This window comes from Nicotiana tabacum, chromosome 22 (genome assembly GCF_000715075.1).
Source record: "Nicotiana tabacum cultivar K326 chromosome 22, ASM71507v2, whole genome shotgun sequence".
In the NCBI taxonomy this organism is placed as follows: Eukaryota; Viridiplantae; Streptophyta; class Magnoliopsida; order Solanales; family Solanaceae; genus Nicotiana; species Nicotiana tabacum.
Genome location: NC_134101.1, coordinates 31371756 through 31394737, shown reverse-complemented (window position 1 = coordinate 31394737; position 22982 = coordinate 31371756). Strand labels below are relative to the sequence as shown.

Below are 22982 nucleotides of genomic sequence, written 5' to 3'. Positions count from 1 at the left end.
TGTTTTTACTCGTATGTTAATAATCATGTGAAATGAAGGTATATACAGCAACTAGACAAAGGGTCTCTAGTTGTATTCCTCAAGTATTTTCTTCCATGAGTCCAAATCTGCATTTGCAAATGAGAAATCACTCGAGTAAATAGTCATTTGCGAAAGAGGAGTATTCTATAATTATAGTAAATTAATACACGATCTGTATAAGAGACAATTAATTTTTAATAGTAAAATGTTTACACGATAGTCATATCAAACAAGAATTGTCTTTATACAATTTTATTTGTGTGCTTGCGCGCAATGAAGTTAAAGGAACCGAACATGATCTTGTTTTTCATTATCAGTTTCATGTGACTTTTTACTAGACCAAGTGAATTTCAAATGGCTCAAATGTGCATTAATATTGATGTTCACCCTGATATGAGTATCAAAATTGCGCATTTAAGTGTTTGAGTGCTAATGGATCTTTTAAAACCAATTAAATTGATCGAATCGAATTGAACCGTAGATATTTTATAAATCTATAACCGTACGATAATTAGAGTAGGTTTTTAAATTTATAAAAATCGAAAAAATATCGAGCCATATCGAATAAATTTTTATATATAAAAAATATAATTTTATTAAGTTAAAAAAAACACTAATTTTTTTTCTTAGGCTTTGGGATTATGAAAATAGTTACAATCCAACAAGTAATCAAAATCCAAAATCCTAACTCTCAAACTAATTCTCCTACTCCTATTGAAACCAAATTTAGTTCCAACATCTTGAGTAGAAAGCCACAAAGCATTTTGATGATCTTGAGTAGCAAGCCACAAGGTATTGAATATCTATCCTCTCGTATGATTTAGATTTTTCTTATCAGATACTTAATCTTCTAATATAATCTATTCATGAGTCTCAACTTGATCAATATATTCTCCCTTGTGTGATTTATATTTCTCTTATATTTGCTCAATTTCTTTTATGTCGTTGTGAGATTGATCTCTATTATGACCATCTTTCATATTCCCTTGATTTATCGCATTTTAAATAATAAAAATATCTATAGAGTTTTGCCAGAGTCCTATATAAGTATATGTTATTGCGGTCTAAGTACGACATTTACGAAAAACATTAAATTAATCGTGCAGGAAGAAAAACTGAGATGATCTGGACGGTCTTGAAAAGTCTAATTTTGATTGTACAAAATAAATTAACCGAAAAATTAATGTAATACAAATTTTTATAAAATAACCGAATGAACCGAACCATTGACATCCCTACTTAAGTGTTTGGCATGATTATAACTTGGGAAAAGGGCCTAAACTACCCCTATTGTTTGTTAAATAGTTTGCAGATACCCTCCATCCACCTATCCGTCCGAAAAAGCACACGACGTTAATTATATTAACGAAATTGCCCCCGCGTCTAACGGCAGAATTTGGGGGCGTTCACTTTAGGGATGTGGCAGTTTCTTATTGGGCCATGTGGCAATCTCGGCTGAAACAAAAAATGGGCCTTATTTCGATCCACTTAATCTGACCCAAGGTTTTTTAATTAGGTCATAAAATAATACATTAACCCATAATTTCAGAAAGATATCCATACACAAGATTCGAAAGGCCAACACCTAATAAGTGATCGAATTTTTTTCGACTTGAGCGTCGCTCCTGCGGCCAAATATCAATTTTCTTGTCCGTGCAATGCTATCAAACTGCATAAATAATGTATCTCATAGATATCTAAAAAATAAAATCTTCTAGAATCTCTTTTAAGCTAGAAAAAAAAAATCCTTGCAAACTCACTCGTATCCACAGATTCTACTGACCTTCTCGTTTTGCTAACTCCTTTAATTTCTCCTCGCCCGGGTGAACTATACAGCGCATGGTAGACTGTGCAAGCTTCGAACACTCACTTTCCCTCGAATCCTCCATAAAATTGATCAATTAGTCTCTCAGATCTTGAGCCTTCTCACTATTGCAAGCATTTATAAAGCATGAATATTCTGGTTTAAGGGAAAATAGTGTTAGTGCTCAATTTGTGATTTCAGTTGGTGTGAAGATGGAATCAGAATTATAAATCAGATTTTCCCTCCATCAATTTCCCAAAAAACAATCTTGAGTATGGATATCTTAGTGAAGTATGGGTCGTTCTAATTTAAAAATGGGATTTTGTCGGATGGGTTAATGTATTTTATGACCTAGGTAAGAAAATAAGGTGAATTTTTTGTTTAAGCCCGAGATTGCCGCGTGGCCCAATGAGAAACTGCCACGTCACTAAATTGAATTCCCACAAATTATGCCATTAGACGCGGAGGCAATTTTGTTAATATAATTAACGCCGTGTTCTTTTTTGGATGAATAGGTGGACGAAGGGTATCTGTGAACCATTTAGCAAACGATAGGTTATAGTTTAGGCCCTTTTCCGTTATAACTTTCCAATAAGATTTTAGTATAGGATGGTAATACATTTGGAAAAGGGAAGTTCAAGAATATATACGAAGATCCTACAATTAGCCGAGGTGGTCTTAGTATCCGAAAATCATGAGTTCAGGATTCTAATTCTTTTAAGTTATTCGGTTCTAGATTAATAATTTGTACATATTCAATAAAATTCTTGAGACAAATAACTTGTACTAAATTTGACCGAACCCGTAATTTGTATACTAGCTCTGCCCCTGTAATTTGGATGTCCAAGTGGCAAAAGGAGCCAAATTCTCATGTGATGAAATGTGTAGAAGAAAAGGGGGAAGAGAGCTAAACAATGGTAGAAGCTAAGCACCTGTTCATCTCTTCGAGTAGTAGAATTAGTTTAGACAGTTTGTAACACATGATCAAGCTTATTAGTTTAACAGTATCAGCAGAAGATTCTTTGTCTAAGTAAAAAATTGAACACTAAATTCAGACTAATAGCATCTACATAGCATCTCAGAAGCATCAAACCAAATGACTAATTAGAAAACAACTTGAAACTACTGATATTACTTCAAAAAGGAAAAAATAATGTAAACCTCTATTAATAAGTGCAGTATGTACAGTTATTGTTCAAATCTCAAATGAATTGCTGGAAAGATTATTACATTTTGTTAGAGATATATCCATGAGAAACAATAAACAAACTTTCAATGTCAAGAATCAAGAATTGAACCTAGCTATACTGTCCATTAAGTTAGCTGAAACTTTTCAGGTAGATCGTTCCAATATTTTATAGCAGCATCTCTTGTAAATGCATCTTAGACTCCCAAGATTGTTGGTTTAACGTTACTGTCTGATCCATCCTCATTGCAGCCAATCTATCCGTCATAGGCGCATGATCTAACATGGCGTCCACAAGATCAGAAAAAAAGCTGGATTCTGTTTCAGTAATTGTTTCCCCCATCAAACCATCCTCCTCGTTACCCGTACCCTCATTGAGTTGTACTAACTCACCCCCCTCTTGTGTGTGCAGCTCAGGTTCCACAGAGGCTGGTCCCTCCAATTGCACAATAGTATTCCCTTCAGATTCTAAATGTACCTCAGTAGTAGTTGTTGGTCCCTCAAAATCCAGGGTAGTATCAGTTGCTGGTTGAATAGAATAAGGTGTTGTGTCACATTCACCTGTTTCAATTTCATTAGAATTTAGCATAGTAGTCGATTCAGGAACCAATTGCACCTGATTGTTCCCTATACCATAACCCCTGCAACCAGTTAGTAGTTCAAGAAAACTTGTAGCCTTGACTTCAGATTCCATAAATGCAATATTATGCTCCTCATTAACAGCAAAAGAACAACCTTCTTCTTCTTGATCTTGTGTCTGGATCTTCTCCAATAGTGTGTCACAACCCATATTTTCATCCGATCTAACCATTATTTCAGGCACATTAAATTCTTGCATCGCGTTCTCAAAGTCAGCGATCATAGATTCTTGAAATTGAGAAAAAGTAGTTAGCCCCAACGACGAACCATTCTCTACACCAGTAGCCTCGTGACTTTGCACCTTAGATTCCTCCATTGGTTCTTCAACATAATAGATAGGAGTGATCATCTCAGTATATTCCTGATCCATCAAAGGCTTAACCGAATTTATCCCAACAGTTTCCACCATTAATGGTTCAACAGATTCTACTATTGCTTTCTCAACAAAATAGTCCTGATCCATCAATGGCTGATCAACATAATTATTTATATCAGAAGTCACCTCAGTATCCACCTTCTCTTGTTCAGAACATGACTCCATAGTAGTTGTCACATTACTAGTCTGACTAAAATTACAAGTAGTACTTCTTTTGGGCAACTTTTTTATGGCACAAATAACATAATCTTTACGCTCAGAATTACTGAACTTATTAAGAATAGGATCAGACAACACATATTCCTTCATTAGCCACTTACCATCATTATAATCATCAGAATTAATACACTTAGTATTATTCTTCTCAGTATAACACATACTCTTCATTCGTCCAATAATCAAATCTCTTTTCCTCTCATCACAACTCTTTATAGTAACAGCTCTTCCCTTATCTTGTTGTTTCCAAGTTCCACCTCTTTTTCCTACAATCCTACTAAACCTTCCCTTGTTCTTCTTCCTTGGTGTAATAAAGTAACGGTAAATACTTGTGTCCCAATTATCTTCTACTCCTCCAGTAGAATGGCCATGGCTGTAAGTTACCCAAGGTTCTTGTTTGTAAACATCATACATTGCAATAAAACCATTGTCATGCAATTCTTGCTTAGCAACAAACCTCAAAAGAAATTTCACTAACTCTGAATCCGTCGGTCGAAATCGATACCCTTCTCCAAGATTATCTAACTCCATCATATTCATTGTTTCTTGAATATGAAGATGAAAAAAACGCAGCGGCCAAGACTAGAGAGTTTTGAGTGATAAAATAGGGCTATATATATGACTTAGGAGTTTAGATACTTTGTATTTATAGAACAAAAAGTTGATTATGATCAACGGCAATGAGTTCGATTTTAGGGAAGTACGTGAAGCCCAAGTATATTCAACAAATTTTACCTGAAATCCCTGCCTTTGTAGGAAACCAAACGTGTAACAATTTAGGAAACTTTCTTCTAACGGTCGAAATTGTTCATTGTAAAATATTTTAAAAAAAGGAACTGTTAATATATGGAAACATGGGAGTTAAATAATAAAAACAATGTACACTATTTATTCATTTAGCATGTAGTAATCTTTCAAAGAAACAAAAGAGTTAAAAGAATTTCCAAATTAATATATTTTTGTCAATCTTACCGTGAAATATATGTTATTTTTGTGTATTCTTGAGTTTTTTTTTTATTTTTATAGAATTTAATGTTTATATTTTATTTTAAAACGTAACAGAAATTGTTAATATGTAGAAATTGTTCGTAGTAAATAAAAAAAAAGTGTTAATATGTGGGAACTTAGCAGATTTTTTCTTTAAGCAATAAATATTTACTTAAACAACCAAGTCAAAACAGAGTTACGTTCTGGAAAATCATTGTTCTTTAAATGAGAAGCATCAAAACAAAAAATAAAAGCTAAACATGAAGGATAGAAATCCCAAGTTACACGAGTTACATACGATAAAGCTATACGAGCAAGAGAGACAGTCGCTTTATTAACATTCCGCCTAGTCCATGGAAGGACAAATCATTGAATTAATTCTTCAAACACAAACAATCCCCAATAATTTGTCTGAACGTGGAAACTTAGGAGTTAAATAATAGAAACGATGTACTCTATTTATTCATTTATTCAGTTAGATAATAGAAACGATCTTTAAAAAAAACCAATGCTAAAACTTCCAAAAATATGTTATTTTTACGTATGACATTATCTTTGGCTTTTTAAAAAAATAGAATTTGATATTTTTATTTATTTTAAAAGGCATATACTAAAATAATATTGGCAGAATACATAGACAGACATTTTAATTATCCCAGAAATTCCACTTGAACACCTCAACTAAGCCATTTACCAACAGAACACTTTAACTCTATCTTTACTGTACCATTTTAACACGTCCGACTGACATGGCAAATAACGTGAGCATCACTGCTGTTGAGCGCGTGAACATTAAAAATATGCTGACAAAAATAATTTCAACGGTAAAATAAAAATATACCCCTTCCCTATTATATAAACCCTTATCCCTTTTTACTTTGTCTCTTAAATCCAGCCATATTTCTTCACCCTTTTCTTGATTTTTTGGTTTAAAAATTCTACTCTTCTCTCAAAATTGAAAGTAGTCTCGCCTGAGTGTTCAGATTTTGGCTTAATCTCTCAATTTTGTGGATAATGTCTCTCACACCAAGAATCGATTCATGTCGGTGTGATCATGAATGTCAATTAAAAACTTCATGGTCTCCATCTAATCCTTGAAGGAGGTTCTATGGATGCAAAATTGAAAAGGTAAGTGTTAATTAACTACAATTAATTATTTTTACTATGTTGTCCCCGATTTTAGTTTGAATCAATTTCTTTTTTTTTGAAGGACAAAGGTGGATATAAGTATTTTAGGTAGGTTAATGACGAGTTTCCTAGAAAAATGAATAGGGCTATTTGAGATTTATTGAACAGGGTCAAAGCTTTTGAAGAAGAAAGGGCTCGAGCAAGAATATGGAGGAAGAAATTGGCTTCTGTTATAGTAATAATGCTAAATATCTGGGTTTGCTATTGTGCCTTCGATCGTTGAAGTTGTTGTGGTTCTGCATGTGGTTGGAGTAGAAGCGTTTTGATGAAATTATGTCATCTATGTCTTAGCTCTTGTATTTTGCGTTTGTAATGGTGGTTGATATATTTTGGATGTGTCTTAACTTGTAGTTTGTGTCAATGTAATTGTGGTCTGTGGCCTTATTTCAATGAATTGAAGAAATTTTCTGCCATTTTTTTATGTACTGGTTCAAATATGGAATTCGAAGTGATAACATGTTGAAGTTGTAATTGAACTCAACTGATAAGTACTTAACAAACATCCATCGCAGCCTACCATCTTCTAGATTTACCAAGCACATACAGTCCAACTTATGAGCCATATCTTATGTTCATTTGAAGAAAAAGCACAACAATTGCATTCACAACTGTTACAAAGGTTGTTGAGGCTGCCAACTGATGTTATAAAAGCAACAAATAACACAATTTTTGAGGCTACCAATAACATTTAAATTGCATTTACAACTAAAGTGTTATACAACGCCAGTCATATTTCCAAATGTTGAATAGAAATGCAACAAAGCTTGAATATAACTTCTTAAAATAGTGTCAACTAGTGACCCAAAAAAGACAGAATAAATAATCCAAGTCTGGATACTTAGCAAAATACATGAACTCAAAATAGCATAATCCTAACACAACTACATTCTTGAGGATGCTCTTTTGCATTATGGTGCTGGAGGGGCTGGACGTGCAACTGAAGAGGTAGTTGATGAAGATCCAATTTGGTTTCTCCTGTTTGCACTTAGTTGTTGTAGCTGGGAAGTAGTAATAGCATTTCTGCCTTTAACTTAAGCCCAGAAGATTTAAAATCAAGATCAATATTGACTGCACTAGTATCCTTCACAACCTTAGTCCCATTTGATTGCTCTTTTAACCCCAACAGTAAGTTTTCTAGGAGCAGTTGCTGGAGGTGCATTTAGAATGCACCCATGCCAAATCTAGTATTGCTTCCCCTTCCTCTGCCACTGCTTGTATTAGTTGCACTAGATTCTTGAGTTGCTTGACTTTCTTAGTTTTCTTGAGTTGCTTGAGTTGACTCTAACATAGAGGTCAATGATATTATTACCTTTCCTTCATGAATCAAGTACCCTCACGCAACAAAAGAGAGTAGTTCCACACACATTAACATTTAAAAATAATTAGGAACTTAAGATAGGAAGAATTCACTCACTCTCCAAAATAACATTCATATGCCACAAAAGATGCACCATAGGCTTGCCCGTAGTGTACTACTCTACTAATCGAGCTCATTCAGTCTAGGATCAAGTATGACTTTAATTGATTGTAATGTAGGCTGCGGGTCGGGTAGGATATATTTGGATATAAGAGTGACTACACCTCGCTAAGCACTTTAGTACATATACTTTAACATTCAAACCCCCATACTTATGTCAAACCAATCTTCACCTTCACATCAATGTATATTACTCCATACTTCTTTTAAGCACAATTACATCAAGAGTCACCACTATCAAGGAATATTTTTCACAGCAATACAACTATATATATATATATATATTTTTCTTTTTCAATTCACATGGCTCTTACTTTTTCAAAACAGTGCACCTTTCTCCTTATTTCATTAGTTCCACTCAAAAGCCAAACCAACCACCCCACACTTTAACTTTTACAAAGTTCATTACAATTCAAGTGCTCATGGGAGGTTAAAAGGTTCAAATAGATGGTTAATTCGAACAAATGGGTAAGGCTTGTAATGTGGTTGCCAAAGAAACATGATTAGAGGCTCAAATGGATTAACTACGATACATAACAATTAGGCGGGTAAACTATATATATCTGGCTCAACAAAGAAACGCCTATATCACTTCCAAGACTGAACAAAACTACTATTTTGCTTTGCAAACACACGAGGCAAGTTCTAGACATCAAATGCAATGCTCAGAATAACACACAAACCTCACACACATATGGCACATAACTCACTCAGGATCGGACTCATCAAGACACTCTAGTCAAAGCAGTTAAGCAAATTTAAGATCATACAATTTAAGGTACTTATACAAGAGTAAAAAATTGAGCCTAAGCATCACAATCAAACTATTCACTATTCTCAAGGCATAACAAAGTCAAGAGATATTGCTTCAATTCAATTCATCTCACAATGGCTCCTACTCCTAAAAAAATAAAACTAACTACACCCGGTTCAAACAAAACCCTTGGAAAAGAACCGCGGCACAAAGAAACACCAAGGGGGAATTACTACACTACATACAAAGAAAATCTTTTTGTCCTTTTTTCTTAGACTTAAATCCCTCAAGAAAACTGTCTAGGAGATCCATCGTCGGGAAAAGTCCAATTTTTCTACTTTTTTTTTTCAATTGTTTTCATAGCTACTAAAATACTAAAACACTACACAACTACTAAAACAAAAATAAGAAGTTAACAATTTTCTAACATCCTACTACTAATTATCTAGAGAATTCTCCTACCCTACACTTAAAAGAGTACAGTGTCCCCAATGCACAAATAAAGCAAAACAATAACGAGGGTGGACAAGAAACTCCCTGAAAGGCCAAAGGCCGAAGCAATAGCGGCTCATGGGGTACTCAGACTTCCCCCAGGTATGGTCCTTTGTGTGGGCACCCCACACTTAGTTCCCACTATCTACTCGCTTTTGCACACTTCCAATGGCTTTGCCTCCTATGCTTATAATCCTGCAAAACAAAAACAAACACTACAACAATAATAAGATAAAAAATAAAAATAAAAAAAGCAGTAAAGATGGGTTGCCTCCCAACAAGCGCCTGATTTAACATCGCGGCACGACACAAAATCTCGTCTAATCATTGGCAAGTAACACCTTCGACTTCTAATGATCAAAGTCACCTACATAATAGTGCTTTAGTCTTTGTCCGTTCACTAAGAATGTTCTATCGCCACCTAAGACGCGCATCTCAATTACACCATGTGGAGTGACTCGCACTACCTCAAACGGGCCCGGCCATCTCGATTTGAGCTTCCCCGAAAAGAGTCTTTACCTCGAATTGAACAAGAGAACCAATTGGCCCGGTTCGAACTTGCGATGGTGGATATGCTTATCATGCCAGCGCTTGGTCGTTTCTTTATATAACTTGTCATTCTCATACGCCTGCAAGCGAAACTCATCAAGCTCGTTCAATTGCATCACCCGCTTTCTACCCACTAATTCTGCATCAAAGTTTAGCTTCTTTATCGCCCAATAGGCCTTGTGCTCAAGTTCCACCGGTAAGTGGCATGCCTTACCATAAACTAGCTTGTCAGGGGAGGTTCCGATTGGAGTTTTGTATGCAGTCCGGTATGCCCATAGAGCATCATCAAGCTTTGCATCCCAATATTTCCTACTTGCACTAACTGTCTTCTCCAGGATCTGCTTTATCTCTCTATTTGAGACTTCAACTTGCCCACTAGTCTGAGGATGGTAAGCGGTTGCAACCTTATGTTTGACCCCATATTGTGCTAAGAAATTGTCCAAGAGCTTGTTACAGAAATGGGTGCCCCCATCACTAATCATCACTCTCGGAGTGCCGAACCTTGCAAAGATATGCTTTTTCACAAAGTCGACCACAACCTTGGCATCATTGGTAGGAAGAGAAATGGCCTCCACCAAGTTCGACACATAGTCAACGGCCACCAAAATGTACTTACACCCACTGGACAAGGGAAATGGACCCATAAAATCAATTCCTCACACATCAAAAATTTTAACCTCTATAATACCGTGCAATGGCATCTCATGCCTTTTCGTGATTGTTCCTGTTCTCTGGCACCTATCTCACCTCCTCACGAACTCATGGGCATATTTAAACACCCTAGGCCAATAAAAACCCGACTGCAACACCTTAGCTGCCGTTTTTTCACCCGCATAATGACCACCATAGGGCGACGTATGTCAGTCATGTAAGATAGCATTTATTTCAGATTCGGGCACACATCTTCTCATTAACTGACCGGTACAAGATTTGAACAGAAATGGATCATCCCACACATATGACCTCACATCTCGCAAGAACTACTTTTTTGCATAAGGTTCAAGATCAGGCGACATCTCGCCACTTGCCAGATAGTTCAAAAAATCTGCATACCACGGCACCTCTCCAGCAGTAATGGCCAACAATTGCTCATCTGGGAATGTTTCCTTGATAATATCTCCTTTAGCTACATGATTCCGAGTTTCTAACCTGGATAAGTGATCAGCCACTTGATTCTCTGTTCCTTTACGATCTCGGATCTCCAAATCAAATTCCTGGCTAGAGTAAAACCCAACAAATTAGCCTTGGTTTAGCATCTTTCTTTTCGAACAAATACCTGATGGCTGCATGGTCCGTGTAGACGATGACTTTGGTGCCAACCAAATAGGCCCGAAATTTATCGAACGCCCACACTACAACAAGCAACTCCTTTTCTGTCACAATATAATTTATTTGAGCAGGAGTGAGAGTCTTACTTGCATAGTAAATTGAGTGAAACATTTTGCTCCTCCTCTGGCCCAACACAGCCCCAATTGCACCATCATTAGCGTCACACATCAGCTCAAATGACTCTTTCCAGTCAGGAGCCACTATGATTGGTGCACTCACTAACGTCTTTTTCAGCTCCTCGAATGCTGTCAAACAAGCATCGTCAAACTTGAACGACACATCCTTCTCTAACAACCTGCACAAAGGAGAAGAAATTTTTAGGAAATCCTTTATAAATCGGCGATTAAAACCTGCATGTCCCAGAAAACTCCTAACTCCTTTCACTGAAATCGGTGGTGGCAACTTATCAATTGCTTCCACCTTAGCCTTGTCAACTTCCAGTCCATCTTTGGACACCTTGTGCCCTAACACTATACCTTCACGTACCATAAAATGGCATTTTTTCCAATTCAGTACTAGATTAGTCTCCTCACACCTGGCAAGCACTTTAGCAAGATTGGTCAAGCATTCATCAAAAGAAGGACCAAACACAGAAAAATCATCCATAAAACCTCCACAAACCGTTCCACCATATCGGTGAAAATAGCCATCATACACCTTTGAAAAGTCATAGGTGCATTACATAACCCGAATGGCATTCTCTTAAATGCATAAGTGCCATAAGGGCATGTAAAAGTGGTTTTTTCTTGATCTTCCGGGGCAATAACAATCTGATTATACCCCGAATAGCCATCAAGGAAACAATAGTATTCCTGTCCGGCTAACCTGTCAAGCATTTGATCAATGAAGGGGAGAGGGAAGTGATCTTTTCATGTAGCATTATTCAACTTCCTATAATCTATGCATATTCGCCAACCAGTCACAGTCCTAGTTGGGATTAATTCATTTTCTTCATTCACTACAACAGTCATACCCCCCTTTTAGGTACACATTGAACAAAGCTTACCCACTTACTATCGGAGATGGGAAATACTATACATGTGTCGAGCCACTTAATCACTTCTTTTCTTACCACCTCTTTCATGATTGGATTTAGGCGGCGTTGATGTTCCATGCTAGGCTTGTGTCCCTCCTCCATGAGTATTTTGTGCATGCAAAATGCAGGGTTAATACCCTTTATGTCAGACATTGTCCAACTAATGGCATGCTTGTGCTCCCTCAGCACCCTTAAGAGCTTTTCTTCCTGCAATTTAGACAAATGAGAAGAAACAATCACAGGTAAAGTGTTAGAACTATCCAAATATGCATAATGAAGATGATATGGTAAGGGTTTAAGTTTCAGTTTTGGAGCCTCCTCAACTGAGGGTCTAGGGGGCAGGCCGATTGGCCTATCCAGAGGCTCAAACTGGGATCTTTCTCTTATGTATTCACAGGATGCATCCAAAATTTGCAACATCTCTTTAACCTCTTCTTCCAATTCCAAGTGATTGAACAACATCAATGCCTTTTATAGTGCATCTTCTTTAAATGCACTTGGGTCTGCGGCTGGTTCATTTAACTTCACTATAGAAATCATGGCCAGGTCCTCATAATGACGAGGCAACTGAATGGCTCGATATACATTGAAGATCGCTTCTTCATTGTCCACCCTCAGGATCATCTTACCTTCTCGGACTTTGATAATGGAATCTCCAGTGGCCAAAAGAGGTCGTCCCAAGATGATAGGAACTAACTCATCAGCCTCGTAGTCCAGGATGATAAAATCTGCAGGGAAAATAAACTTCCCAATCTGCAGCAAGACGTCCTCAATTACCCCCTCAAGATAAACATAAGATCTGTCAGCTAACTGTAGCAGCACCGTGGTGGGTCTTGGAGCTCCTAATCCCAATTGTTTGAACATTGACAACGGCATCAGATTGATACTTGCATCCCAAATCACATAAGGCTCTACCCACATCAATTTCACTAATCCTCACGGGGATGGTAAAACTACGCGGATCCTTATGCTTTTGTGGAAGCTTATGTTGAATACTGAAAGTGCACTCCTCAGTAAGTGTGCCGGTCTCAAATTCAGTTAACCTCCTCTTATTTGCCACTATATCCTTCATATATTTTGCATATTTTGGGACCTCATGGAGCATGTCCACCAAAGGGATGTTCAAGTGTATCTGCTTCAGCATATCAAAAAATTTGTGAAACATGTAGTCATCATTCTTCTTTCTCAGTCATTGAAGAAAAGGAGGTGGCACCCTCTCTGATATTTGCTCAGACTCTATTTTGTTTCTCTCATCTACCTCTACAGGTTTTGGCACTCTTTCTTCTTCGAGCCCAGACTGCTCCTTTTGCTTCTTAGGCACTTCTACTAACTCTCTCCCATTTCTCAACGTCACTGCATTGAGTTGAGCATTTTTCTATGTATCACTTGGGAGTGCTCCAACATGTCTAATATTCTAATTGTTAGCCATTAGCCCAAACTGCCTCTCTAGATTTCTGAACTCTGTGCGTAATTGTTGATTCTCAGCCATAACTTTCTGATTGTCTAGCAAGAGATTTTTCATCATGTCAGTCAAACTCTCTTCTGATTGCTGTGGAGGTTGAGGTGGATGATTATAAGTTGCTTGAGGCCTGATGTTCTGAATTCCACCCCAAGAGAAGTTAGGATGATTCCTCCAGTTCGGATTGTATGTGTTACCATATTGAGCATTTTGATTCATCGACCCTCTAGCTTGTTGCCCCACTTAGTAGATGGATTCAGGATTCGCGGGGCATATGTCACTTGTGTGACCTCTCTACATAACTCGCAGCATGTAGACATCTATTGCACATGCTGCATCTGTTGTCCTATACGGTCTTGCCATGAATCTACCCCCACATTCTAAGTCAAGATTCATCTTTGATGCCTCGTCCAACCCATCAACGAAAGTGTGACCCAACACCTCATCAGTCTGACAATGATGTGGGCAATCTCTGAATAGCTTCTTGTATCTTTCCCAAGCTTGACGAAGAGTCTCGCCATCTCGTTGTTGAAATCCAAGATTCTGTCTCCTCATCAACTTTGTCTTCTTAGTGGGAAAATACTTGATTAAGAATTTCCTTGCTAGATCATCCCAATTATGGATTGAGTTCGCGGGCTCCTTTTGCAACCATTCCTTAGCTTCCCCTAGCAGTGAAAAGGGAAACAGTGTCAGCCTGACATAGTCCTTGGAAACATTCGGATAATTGTAAGTGTCTGTAATTTCTAGGAAGTTCTGAATGTGCCTCTGCGGGTCTTCATGAGATAGACCCACATATTTACATGTGGACTGAATCAGCTATACCATGTACTGTTTGAGTTCAAAGTGACCCGTGATCTCAGGCTTCACAATTGCTTGAGTCATATTAGCAAGATTGGGTCTTGCAGCTTCTATCACCGGATGCCCTTCATTACCTGCCATCTCTATTGGCTGTGGTTGAACTACGATGTCCAACTCTCTTTCAATTCTAGTTATAGCTTCAACTTCCCTCCTCACTCTATGAAGTGTTCGTTCGATCTCAGGATCAAGAGGAAGGATATTGTTTGTGCTTCTACTCCTCTGCATTCAAGAGAAGAGCCTGTGTTATCACAAATAAAGCAAACTAAAAATTAAAACTTGAACAAATAACGAATAAAAGCTTAACTTAGATAAACAATCAATAACTAAGTCCCCGGCAATGGCGCCTAAAACTTGTTGGTTCCCCAAGTACACGCAAGTATACATGGCCGTCAAGTAATAAAGTGACTCGAAAATCGGATGTCGAACCCACATAGACTTAGATCAATTGTCAACTACGAAAACTAAAATCAATTAATTGTCCAAGATATTTAAGAGTGATGTTTTTCTATTAATCTACTATTGCGGAAATTAAACAAGTAACAACTAATTTATCAAGAATGCAAATGTGTATGATGAGATTTTAATTCAGAGGAGGTGAAAATTTGAGGGTCGTGGTTAGTTTATCAATCCTATTAAGTTCAATAATCACACTCCTTAATCCAAATTATCTATGGTTGCTAATTAACTGGATCGTTTATATGATTAGCATGTTCCCACAATACTACTCGCCTGCCCATAATATATCAATCCTATATTCCTATGGTATTGAGTCTATCATGAACGAATATAATACGATATTTAATTAAGCAAGACTGTTAGGTATATTCCTATCCTAACCGCGAAATCGTCCCCCGAGCCACGATTTCAGAAACAAACTCTCTCTAATTCTACTCTAATCTAAACACGGCTTTCCCCAAGCATAGCATAGATAGTAGGGTGAATTGGTAGCTACAACAATTCACAAGTTAAAACTAGAATTAAAGAAACAACCACAAGATGATAATCCGAATTAACGAAGATGTAATTAATAAATGTTGATAATCATGTCAACCACAACCCTAGAACTAGAGTGCTTAGCCATCATGTTCGTAGTAACAATCTTCCAAGTATTTTGCATAAACAAATTACAAAGAAAAGATAAATGAATGAAAACTCGATGATTTTCTCCTCAAAAAGTTGTTCCACGTGATGTTCTTGCCTCCGGTCGCAAAAACTCCTCTAAAAATGATGTTTAATGACTATTTATATGTGTAGGAAAAATTCTAAACAAAATAACCAAGTCCAAAACCAAAAACGAGACAAAATAGGCTTAAAAACTCGAAACACCCTCGCTACAGGCCTCGTGGCGCGAGGCAAAACGCGAGCTTCATCTCACTGTAGCCCGTACGATGCAAGCTCTGCCGCGTGCTTTAATCCTCTCCTCACCTCGCCTTCTCTAACACGAGCAAAGTAGTTTGCTACGCCTGCTGCTGCATCGATTCAATTTTGTTGCCTAGCATTTCCAATTCACGTTTTTGTTTCTTTTTTCAATTGTTCTTTTTGTCTTCTTTTGATTTGTTTCTTTTGTCTTCCTTTTAATGTTAAACTTTAATCCTTATATATCCACTGATTAAATAATCATAACTCCATTCTTGTAGTGTATAAAATACACATAAAATCTCTACTTTGCTCCCAATTTCGTCTTCAACGTACCTACACATAAAATAAACTCAATTAAGCACAAATATAGTATAGTTTAGTATTAAAGCCCCAAAATGTAAGGTAAGTAATACACTAAAAATATGGAATTATAGCCAAACATCAATACCCCATGCAAGAACGTTGCTCGTCCTCGAGCAATCAAACTACACTTTATATAGATACGACCTTTTTAAACAATTCTCCTAATTCATCACACCAAGAATCTTTAAAATAGACTAAGCACAAGGGTGTAACATCTTCACCTCAAGATTTGACTCTCAAGTACCATATATTATTCACCACTCACTCACTTTCTCTAACATAGAGGTCAATGACATTATTACCTTTCCTTCATGAATCAAGTGCCCTCACACAACAAAAGAGAGTAGTTTCACACACTTTAAAATTTAAGAATAATTAGGAACTCAAGATAGGAAGAATTCACTCACTCTCAGAAATAACATTCATATGCCACAAAAGATGCACCATAGGCTTGCCCATAGTGTACTACTCTACTAATCGAGCTCATTCAGTCTAGGATCAAGTAGGACTTTATTTGGTTGTAATGTAGACTGCGGGTCGAGTAAGATACATTTGGATATAAGAGTGACTACACCTCCCTAAGCACTTAATTACATATACTTTAACATTTAAACCCCATACTCATGTCAAACCAAACTCCATCTTCGCATCAATGTATATTAGTCCATACTTCTTTTAAGCATAATTACATCAAGAGTCACTACTATCAAGGAATAGTTTTCACAGCAATACAACTATATATATATATATATATATATATATATTTTTTTTTCTTTCTTTTTCAATTCACGTGTCTCTTACTTTTTCCAAACAATGCACCTTTCTCCTTATTTCATTAGTTTCACTCAAAAGCCAAACCAACCACCCCACACTTTAACTTTTACAAAGTTCATTACAAATTCAAGTGCTCATGAGAGGTTAAAAGGTTCAAATAGATGGTTAATTCAAACAAATGGGTAAGGCTTGTAATGTTGTTGCCAAATAAACAAGATTACAGGCTCAAAGGGGTTTACTACGATACATAACAATTAGGCGGGAAACTATATATATATCTGGCTCAACAAAGAAACGCCTATATCACTTCCAAGACTGAACAAAATACTATTTTGCTTTGCAAACACACGGGGCAAGTTCTAGACATCAAATGCAATGGACAAAATAACACACAAGTCTCATACACACATGGCACATAACTCACTCAGGATCGGACTCATCAAGACACTCTAGTCAAAGCAGTTAAGCAAATTTAAGATCATACAATTTAAGGTACTTATACAAGAGTCAAAAACTAAGCCTAAGCGTCACAACCAAAGTACTCACTATTCTCAAGGCATAACAAAGTCAAGAGATATTGCTTCAATTCAATTCATCTTACAATGGCTCCTACTTCTAAAAAAAATAAAACTAACTTCACCCGGTTCAAACAAAATTCTTGGAAAAGAACCGCGGCACAAAGAAAACCAACGGAGAATTGCGACACTACATACCAAGAAAATCCTTTTGTCCTTTTTTCTTAGACTTAAATCCCTCAAGAAAACTGTCTAGGAGATCCATCTTCGGGAAAAGTCCAATTTTCTACTTTTTTTTCAATTGTTTTCATAGCTACTAAAATACTAAAACACTACATAATTACGAAAACAAAAATAAGAAGTTAACATTTTTCTAACATCCTACTACTAATTATTTAGATAATTCTCTCACCCCACACTTAAAAGAGTGCAGTGTCCCTAATGCACAAATAAAGAAAAACACTAACGAGGGTGGACAAGAAACTCCCGAAAAGGCCAAAGGCCAAAGCAATAGCGGCTTACGGGGTACTTAGACTTCCCCAGGCATGGTCCTTTGTGTGAGCACCCCATACTTAGTTCTCACCATCTAACTTGATTTTGCATACTTCCAATGGCTTTGCCTCCTATGCTTATAATCCTGCAAAACAAAAACAAACACTACAACAATAATAAGATAAAAAATAAAAATAAAAAAAGCAGTAGAGATGGGTTGCCTCCCAACAAGCGCCTGATTTAACATCGCGGCACGACACAAAATCTCGTCTAATCATTGACAAGTAACACCTTCGACTTCTAACGATCAAAGTCACCTCTATATTAGTGCTTTACTCTTTGTCCGTTCACTAAGAACGTTCTCTCGCCACCTAAGATGCGCAACTCAATAACACCATGTGGAGTGACTCTCACTACCTCAAACGGGCCCGACCATCTCGATTTGAGCTTCCCCGGAAAGAGTCTTAACCTTGAATTGAACAAGAGAACCAATTGGCCCGGTTCGAACTTGCGATGGTGGATATGCTTATCATGCCAGCGCTTGGTCTTTTCTTTATATAACTTGGCATTCTCATACGCATGCAAGCGAAACTCATCAAGCTCGTTCAATTGCATTACCCGCTTTCTACCTACTAATTCTGCATCAAATCAGCTTCTTTATCGCCCAATAGGCCTTGTGCTCAAGTTCCACCGGTAAATGGCATGCCTTCCCATAAACTAGCTTGTAAGGGGAGGTTCCGATTGGAGTTTTTTAGCCAGTCCAGTATGCCCATAGAGCATCATCAAGCTTTGCAGCCCAATCTTTCCTACTTGCACTAACTGTCTTCTCGAGGATCTTCTTTATCTCTCTATTTGAGACTTTAACTTACCCACTAGTCTCAGGATGGTAAGCGATTGCAACCTTATGTTTGACCCCATATTGCACTAAGGCATTGTCCAAGAGCTTGTTACAGAAATGGGTGCCCCCATCACTAATCATCACTATCGGAATTTACTACAACCTTGGCATCATTGGCAGGAAGAGAAATGTCCTCCACCCACTTCGACACTTAGTCAACGGCCACCAAAATGTACTTACACCCACTGGACAAGGGAAACAGACCCATAAAATCAATTCCCCACACATCAAAAATTTCAACCTCCATAATATCGTGCAATGGCATCTCATGCCTTTTAGTGATTGTTCCTGTTCTCTGGCACCTATCACACCTCCTCACGAACTCATGGGCATATTTAAACACCTTAGCTGCCGTTTTGTCACCCGCATAATGACCACCATAGGGTGACGCATGACAGTCATGTAAGATAGCATTTATTTCAAATTCCGAGCACACATCTTCTCATTAACTGATCGGTACAAGATTTGAACAGAAATGGATCATCCCACACATATGACCTCACATATCGTAAGAACGTCTTTTTAGCATAAGGTTCAAGATCAGGCTCTATCCACTTGCCAGATAGTTCATAAAATCTGCATTCCATGGCACCTCCCCAGCAGTAATGGCCAACAATTGCTCATCCGGGAATGTTTCCTTGATGACATCTCCCTCAGCTACATGATTCTGAGTTTCTAACTTGGATAGGTGATCAGCCACTTGATTCTCTGTTCCTTTACGGTCTCAGATCTCCAAATCAAATCCCTGCAAAAAAGTAAAACCCAACGGATTAGACTTGGTGTAGCATCTTTCTTTTCGAACAAATACCTGATGGCTGCATGGTCTATGTAGACGATGACTTTGGTGCCAACCAAATAGGCCCGAAAGTTATCGAACGCCCACACTACAGCAAGCAACTCCTTTTCTGTCATAGTATAATTTATTTAAGCAGGAGAAAGAGTCTTGCTTGCGTAGTAAATGGAGTGAAGTTTTTTTCTCCTCCTCTGTCCCAACACGGCCCCAATTGCACCATCACTAGCATAACACATCAGCTCAAATGGCTCTTTCCAGTCTGGAGCCACTATGATTGGTGCACTCACTAACTTCTTTTTTCAGCTCCTCGAATGCTTTCAGACAAGCATCGTCAAACTTGAACGGCACATCCTTCTATAACAACCTGCACAAAAGAGAAGAAATTTTTGAGAAATCCTTTATAAATCGGCGATAAAAACCTAAATGTCCCAAAAAACTCCCAACTCTTTTCACTGAAATTGGTGGTGGCAACTTTTCAATTGCTTCCACCTTAGCTTTGTCTACTTCCAGTCCATCTTTGGATACCTTGTGCCCCAATACTATACCTTCACGTACCATAAAATAGCACTTTTTCCAATTCAGTACCAGATTAGTCTCCTCATAACTTGCAAGCACTTTAGCAAGATTGGTCAAGAATTCATCAAAAGAAGCACAAAACACAGAAAAATCATCCATAAAAACCTCCACAAACCATTCCACCATATCGGTTAAAATAGGCATCATACACCTTTGAAAAGTCGTAGGTGCATTACACAACCTGAGTGGCATTCTCTTAAATGCAAAATTGCCATAAGGGCATGTAAAAGTTGTCTTTTCTTGATCTTTCGGGGCAATAACAATCTAATTATACCACGAATAGCCGTCAAGGACCCAATAGTATTTCTGTCCGGCTAACCTGTCAAGCATTTGATCAATGAAGGGGAAGGGGAAGTGATCTTTTCGTGTAGCGTTATTCAACTTCCTATAATCTATGCATATTCGCCAACCAGTCACAGTCCTAGCAGGGATTAATTCATTTTGTTCATTCACTACAACAGTCATACCCCCTTTTTATGTACATATTGAACAAGGCTTACCCACTTATTATTGGAGATGGGGAATACTATACCTGTATAGAGACACTTAATCACTTCTTTTCTTACCACCTCTTTCATGATTGGATTTAGGCGGCGTTGATGTTCAACGCTAGGCTGGTGTCCCTCCTCCATGAGTATTTTGTGCATGCAAAATGCAGGGCTAATACCCTTTATGTTAGACATTGTCCAAGCAATGGCATGCTTTTGCTCCCTCCGCACCCTTAAGAGCATTTCTTCCTGCAATTAAGACAAATGAGAAGAAACAATCACATGTGAAGTGTTAGAACTGCTCAAATATGCATAATGAAGATGAGATGGTAAGGGTTTAAGTTCCAGTTTTGGAGCCTCCTCAACTGAGGGTCTAGGGGCAGGTCGATTGGCCTATCTAGAGGCTCAAACTGGGATCTTTCTCTTATGTATTCACAAGATGCATCCAAAATTTGCAACATCTCTTTAACCTCTTCTTCCAATTCCAAGTGATTGAACAACATCAATGCCTTTTCTAGTTCATATTCTTCAAATGCACTTGGATCTACAACTGGTTCATTTATCTTCACCACAGAAATCATGGCCAGGTCCTCGTAATGATGAGGCAACTAAATGGCTCGATATACATTGAAGGCCGCTTCTTTATTGTCCACCCTCAGGATCATCTTACCTTCTCGGACTTTGATAATGGCATCTCCAGTGGCCAAAAGAGGTCATCCCAAGATGATAGGAACTAACTCATCAGCCTCGTAGTCCAGGATGATAAAATCTGCAGGGAAAATAAACTTCCCAATCTGCAGCAAGACGTCCTCAATTACCCCCTTAGGATAAATTGAAGATCTGTCAGCTAACTGTAGCAGCACCGTGGTGGGTCTCGGAGCTCCTAATCCCAATTGTTTGAACACTGACAACACCATCAGATTGATACTTTCACCCAAATCACACAAGGCTCTTCCCACATCAATTTTACCAATCCTCTGGGGGATAGTAAAACTACCCGGATCCTTAAGCTTTTGTGGAAGCTTATGTTGAATCCTGGAAGTGCACTCCTGAATAAGTGCGCCGGTCTCAAATTCAGTTAACCTCCTCTTATTTGCCAATATATCCTTAATATATTTTGCATATTTTGGGACCTCACGGATCATGTCCACCAAAGGGATGTTCAAGTATATCTGCTTTAGCATATCTAAATATTTGTGTAACATGTGGTGGCACCCACTCTGATATTTGCTCAAACTCTGTTTTGTTTCTCTTATCTACCTTTTTGGCACTCTTTCTTCTTCGAGCCCAGACTGCTCCATTTTCTTCTTAGGCACTTCGACTAACTCTCTCCCATTTTTCAACATCACTGTATTGACTTGAGGATTTTTCTCTGTATTACTTGGGAGAGCTCCAACAGGTCTAATATTCTAATTGTTAGCCATTTTCCCAAACTGCCTCTCTAGATTTTTGAACTCTGTGCGCAATTGTTGATTCTTAGCCATAACTTTCTAATTGTCTAGGAAGAGATTTTTCATCATGTTAGTCAAACTCTCTTCTGAGTGCTGTGGAGGTTGAGGTGGACGATTATAATTCGCTTGAGGCCTGATGTTCTGATTTCCACCCCAAGAGAAGTTAGGATGATTCCTCCATTTCGGATTGTATGTGTTATCATATTGAGCATTTTGATTCATCGGCCCTCTAGCTTGTTTCCCCACATAGTAGATTGATTCAGGTTTCACGGGGCAAGTAGACATCTGTTGCACATGCCGCATCTGTTGTGCTTGGTGCATTGTCATCTTATTCATCTGATTTGCTAATCTCGCTATATCTGCCCTCGTGGCTGAGAAATCATCAAGCTCGATCACACATGCTGCCTTTTGTTTAAGTGCTCTTCGTGGTTCCCTCATCTATTTGCCAATTATTATCATTAGCAGTGAAATTATTTAGTAGGATCTGGATCTCACTATACGGTCTTGCCATGCAACTACCCCCACATGCTGAGTCAAGATTCATCTTTGATGCCTCGTCTAACCCATCAACGAAAGTGTGACCCAACACCTCATCAGTCAGACAATGATGTGGGCAGTCTCTGAGTAGCGTCTTGTATCTTTCCCAAGCTTGATGAAGAGTCTTGCCATCTCGTTGTTGAAACCCAAGAATCTGGCTCCTCAGCGACTTTGTCTTCTTAGTGGGAAAAAACTTGATTAAGAATTTCCTTGCTAGATCATCCCAATTGTGGATTGAGTTTGCGGGCTCCTTTTGCAACCATTCCTTAGCTTCCCCCAGCAGTGAAAAGGGAAATAATGTCAGCCTGACATAGTCCTTGGAAACGTTTGGATAATTGTAAGTGCCTGTAATTTCCAGGATGTTC

The 22982-nt window shown here is 38.0% G+C and overlaps 2 protein-coding genes across 2 annotated transcripts; both read right to left on the bottom strand.

The window, feature by feature from the left end:
• Positions 1–12525: 12525 nt before the first annotated feature.
• Positions 12526–13198, bottom strand: LOC107817871 (uncharacterized). The gene is made up of 2 exons (XM_016643760.2): positions 12866–13198; positions 12526–12807 (listed from the first exon to the last, which is right to left on the bottom strand). The coding sequence occupies exons 1-2, from the start codon at positions 13196–13198 to the stop codon at positions 12526–12528; spliced, it is 615 nt and encodes a 204-aa protein (XP_016499246.2).
• An 8144-nt stretch (positions 13199–21342) lies between these two features.
• Positions 21343–21813, bottom strand: LOC107769661 (uncharacterized). The gene has a single exon (XM_016588898.1). The coding sequence runs from the start codon at positions 21811–21813 to the stop codon at positions 21343–21345; it is 471 nt and encodes a 156-aa protein (XP_016444384.1).
• Between the last annotated feature and the right edge of the window lie 1169 nt (positions 21814–22982).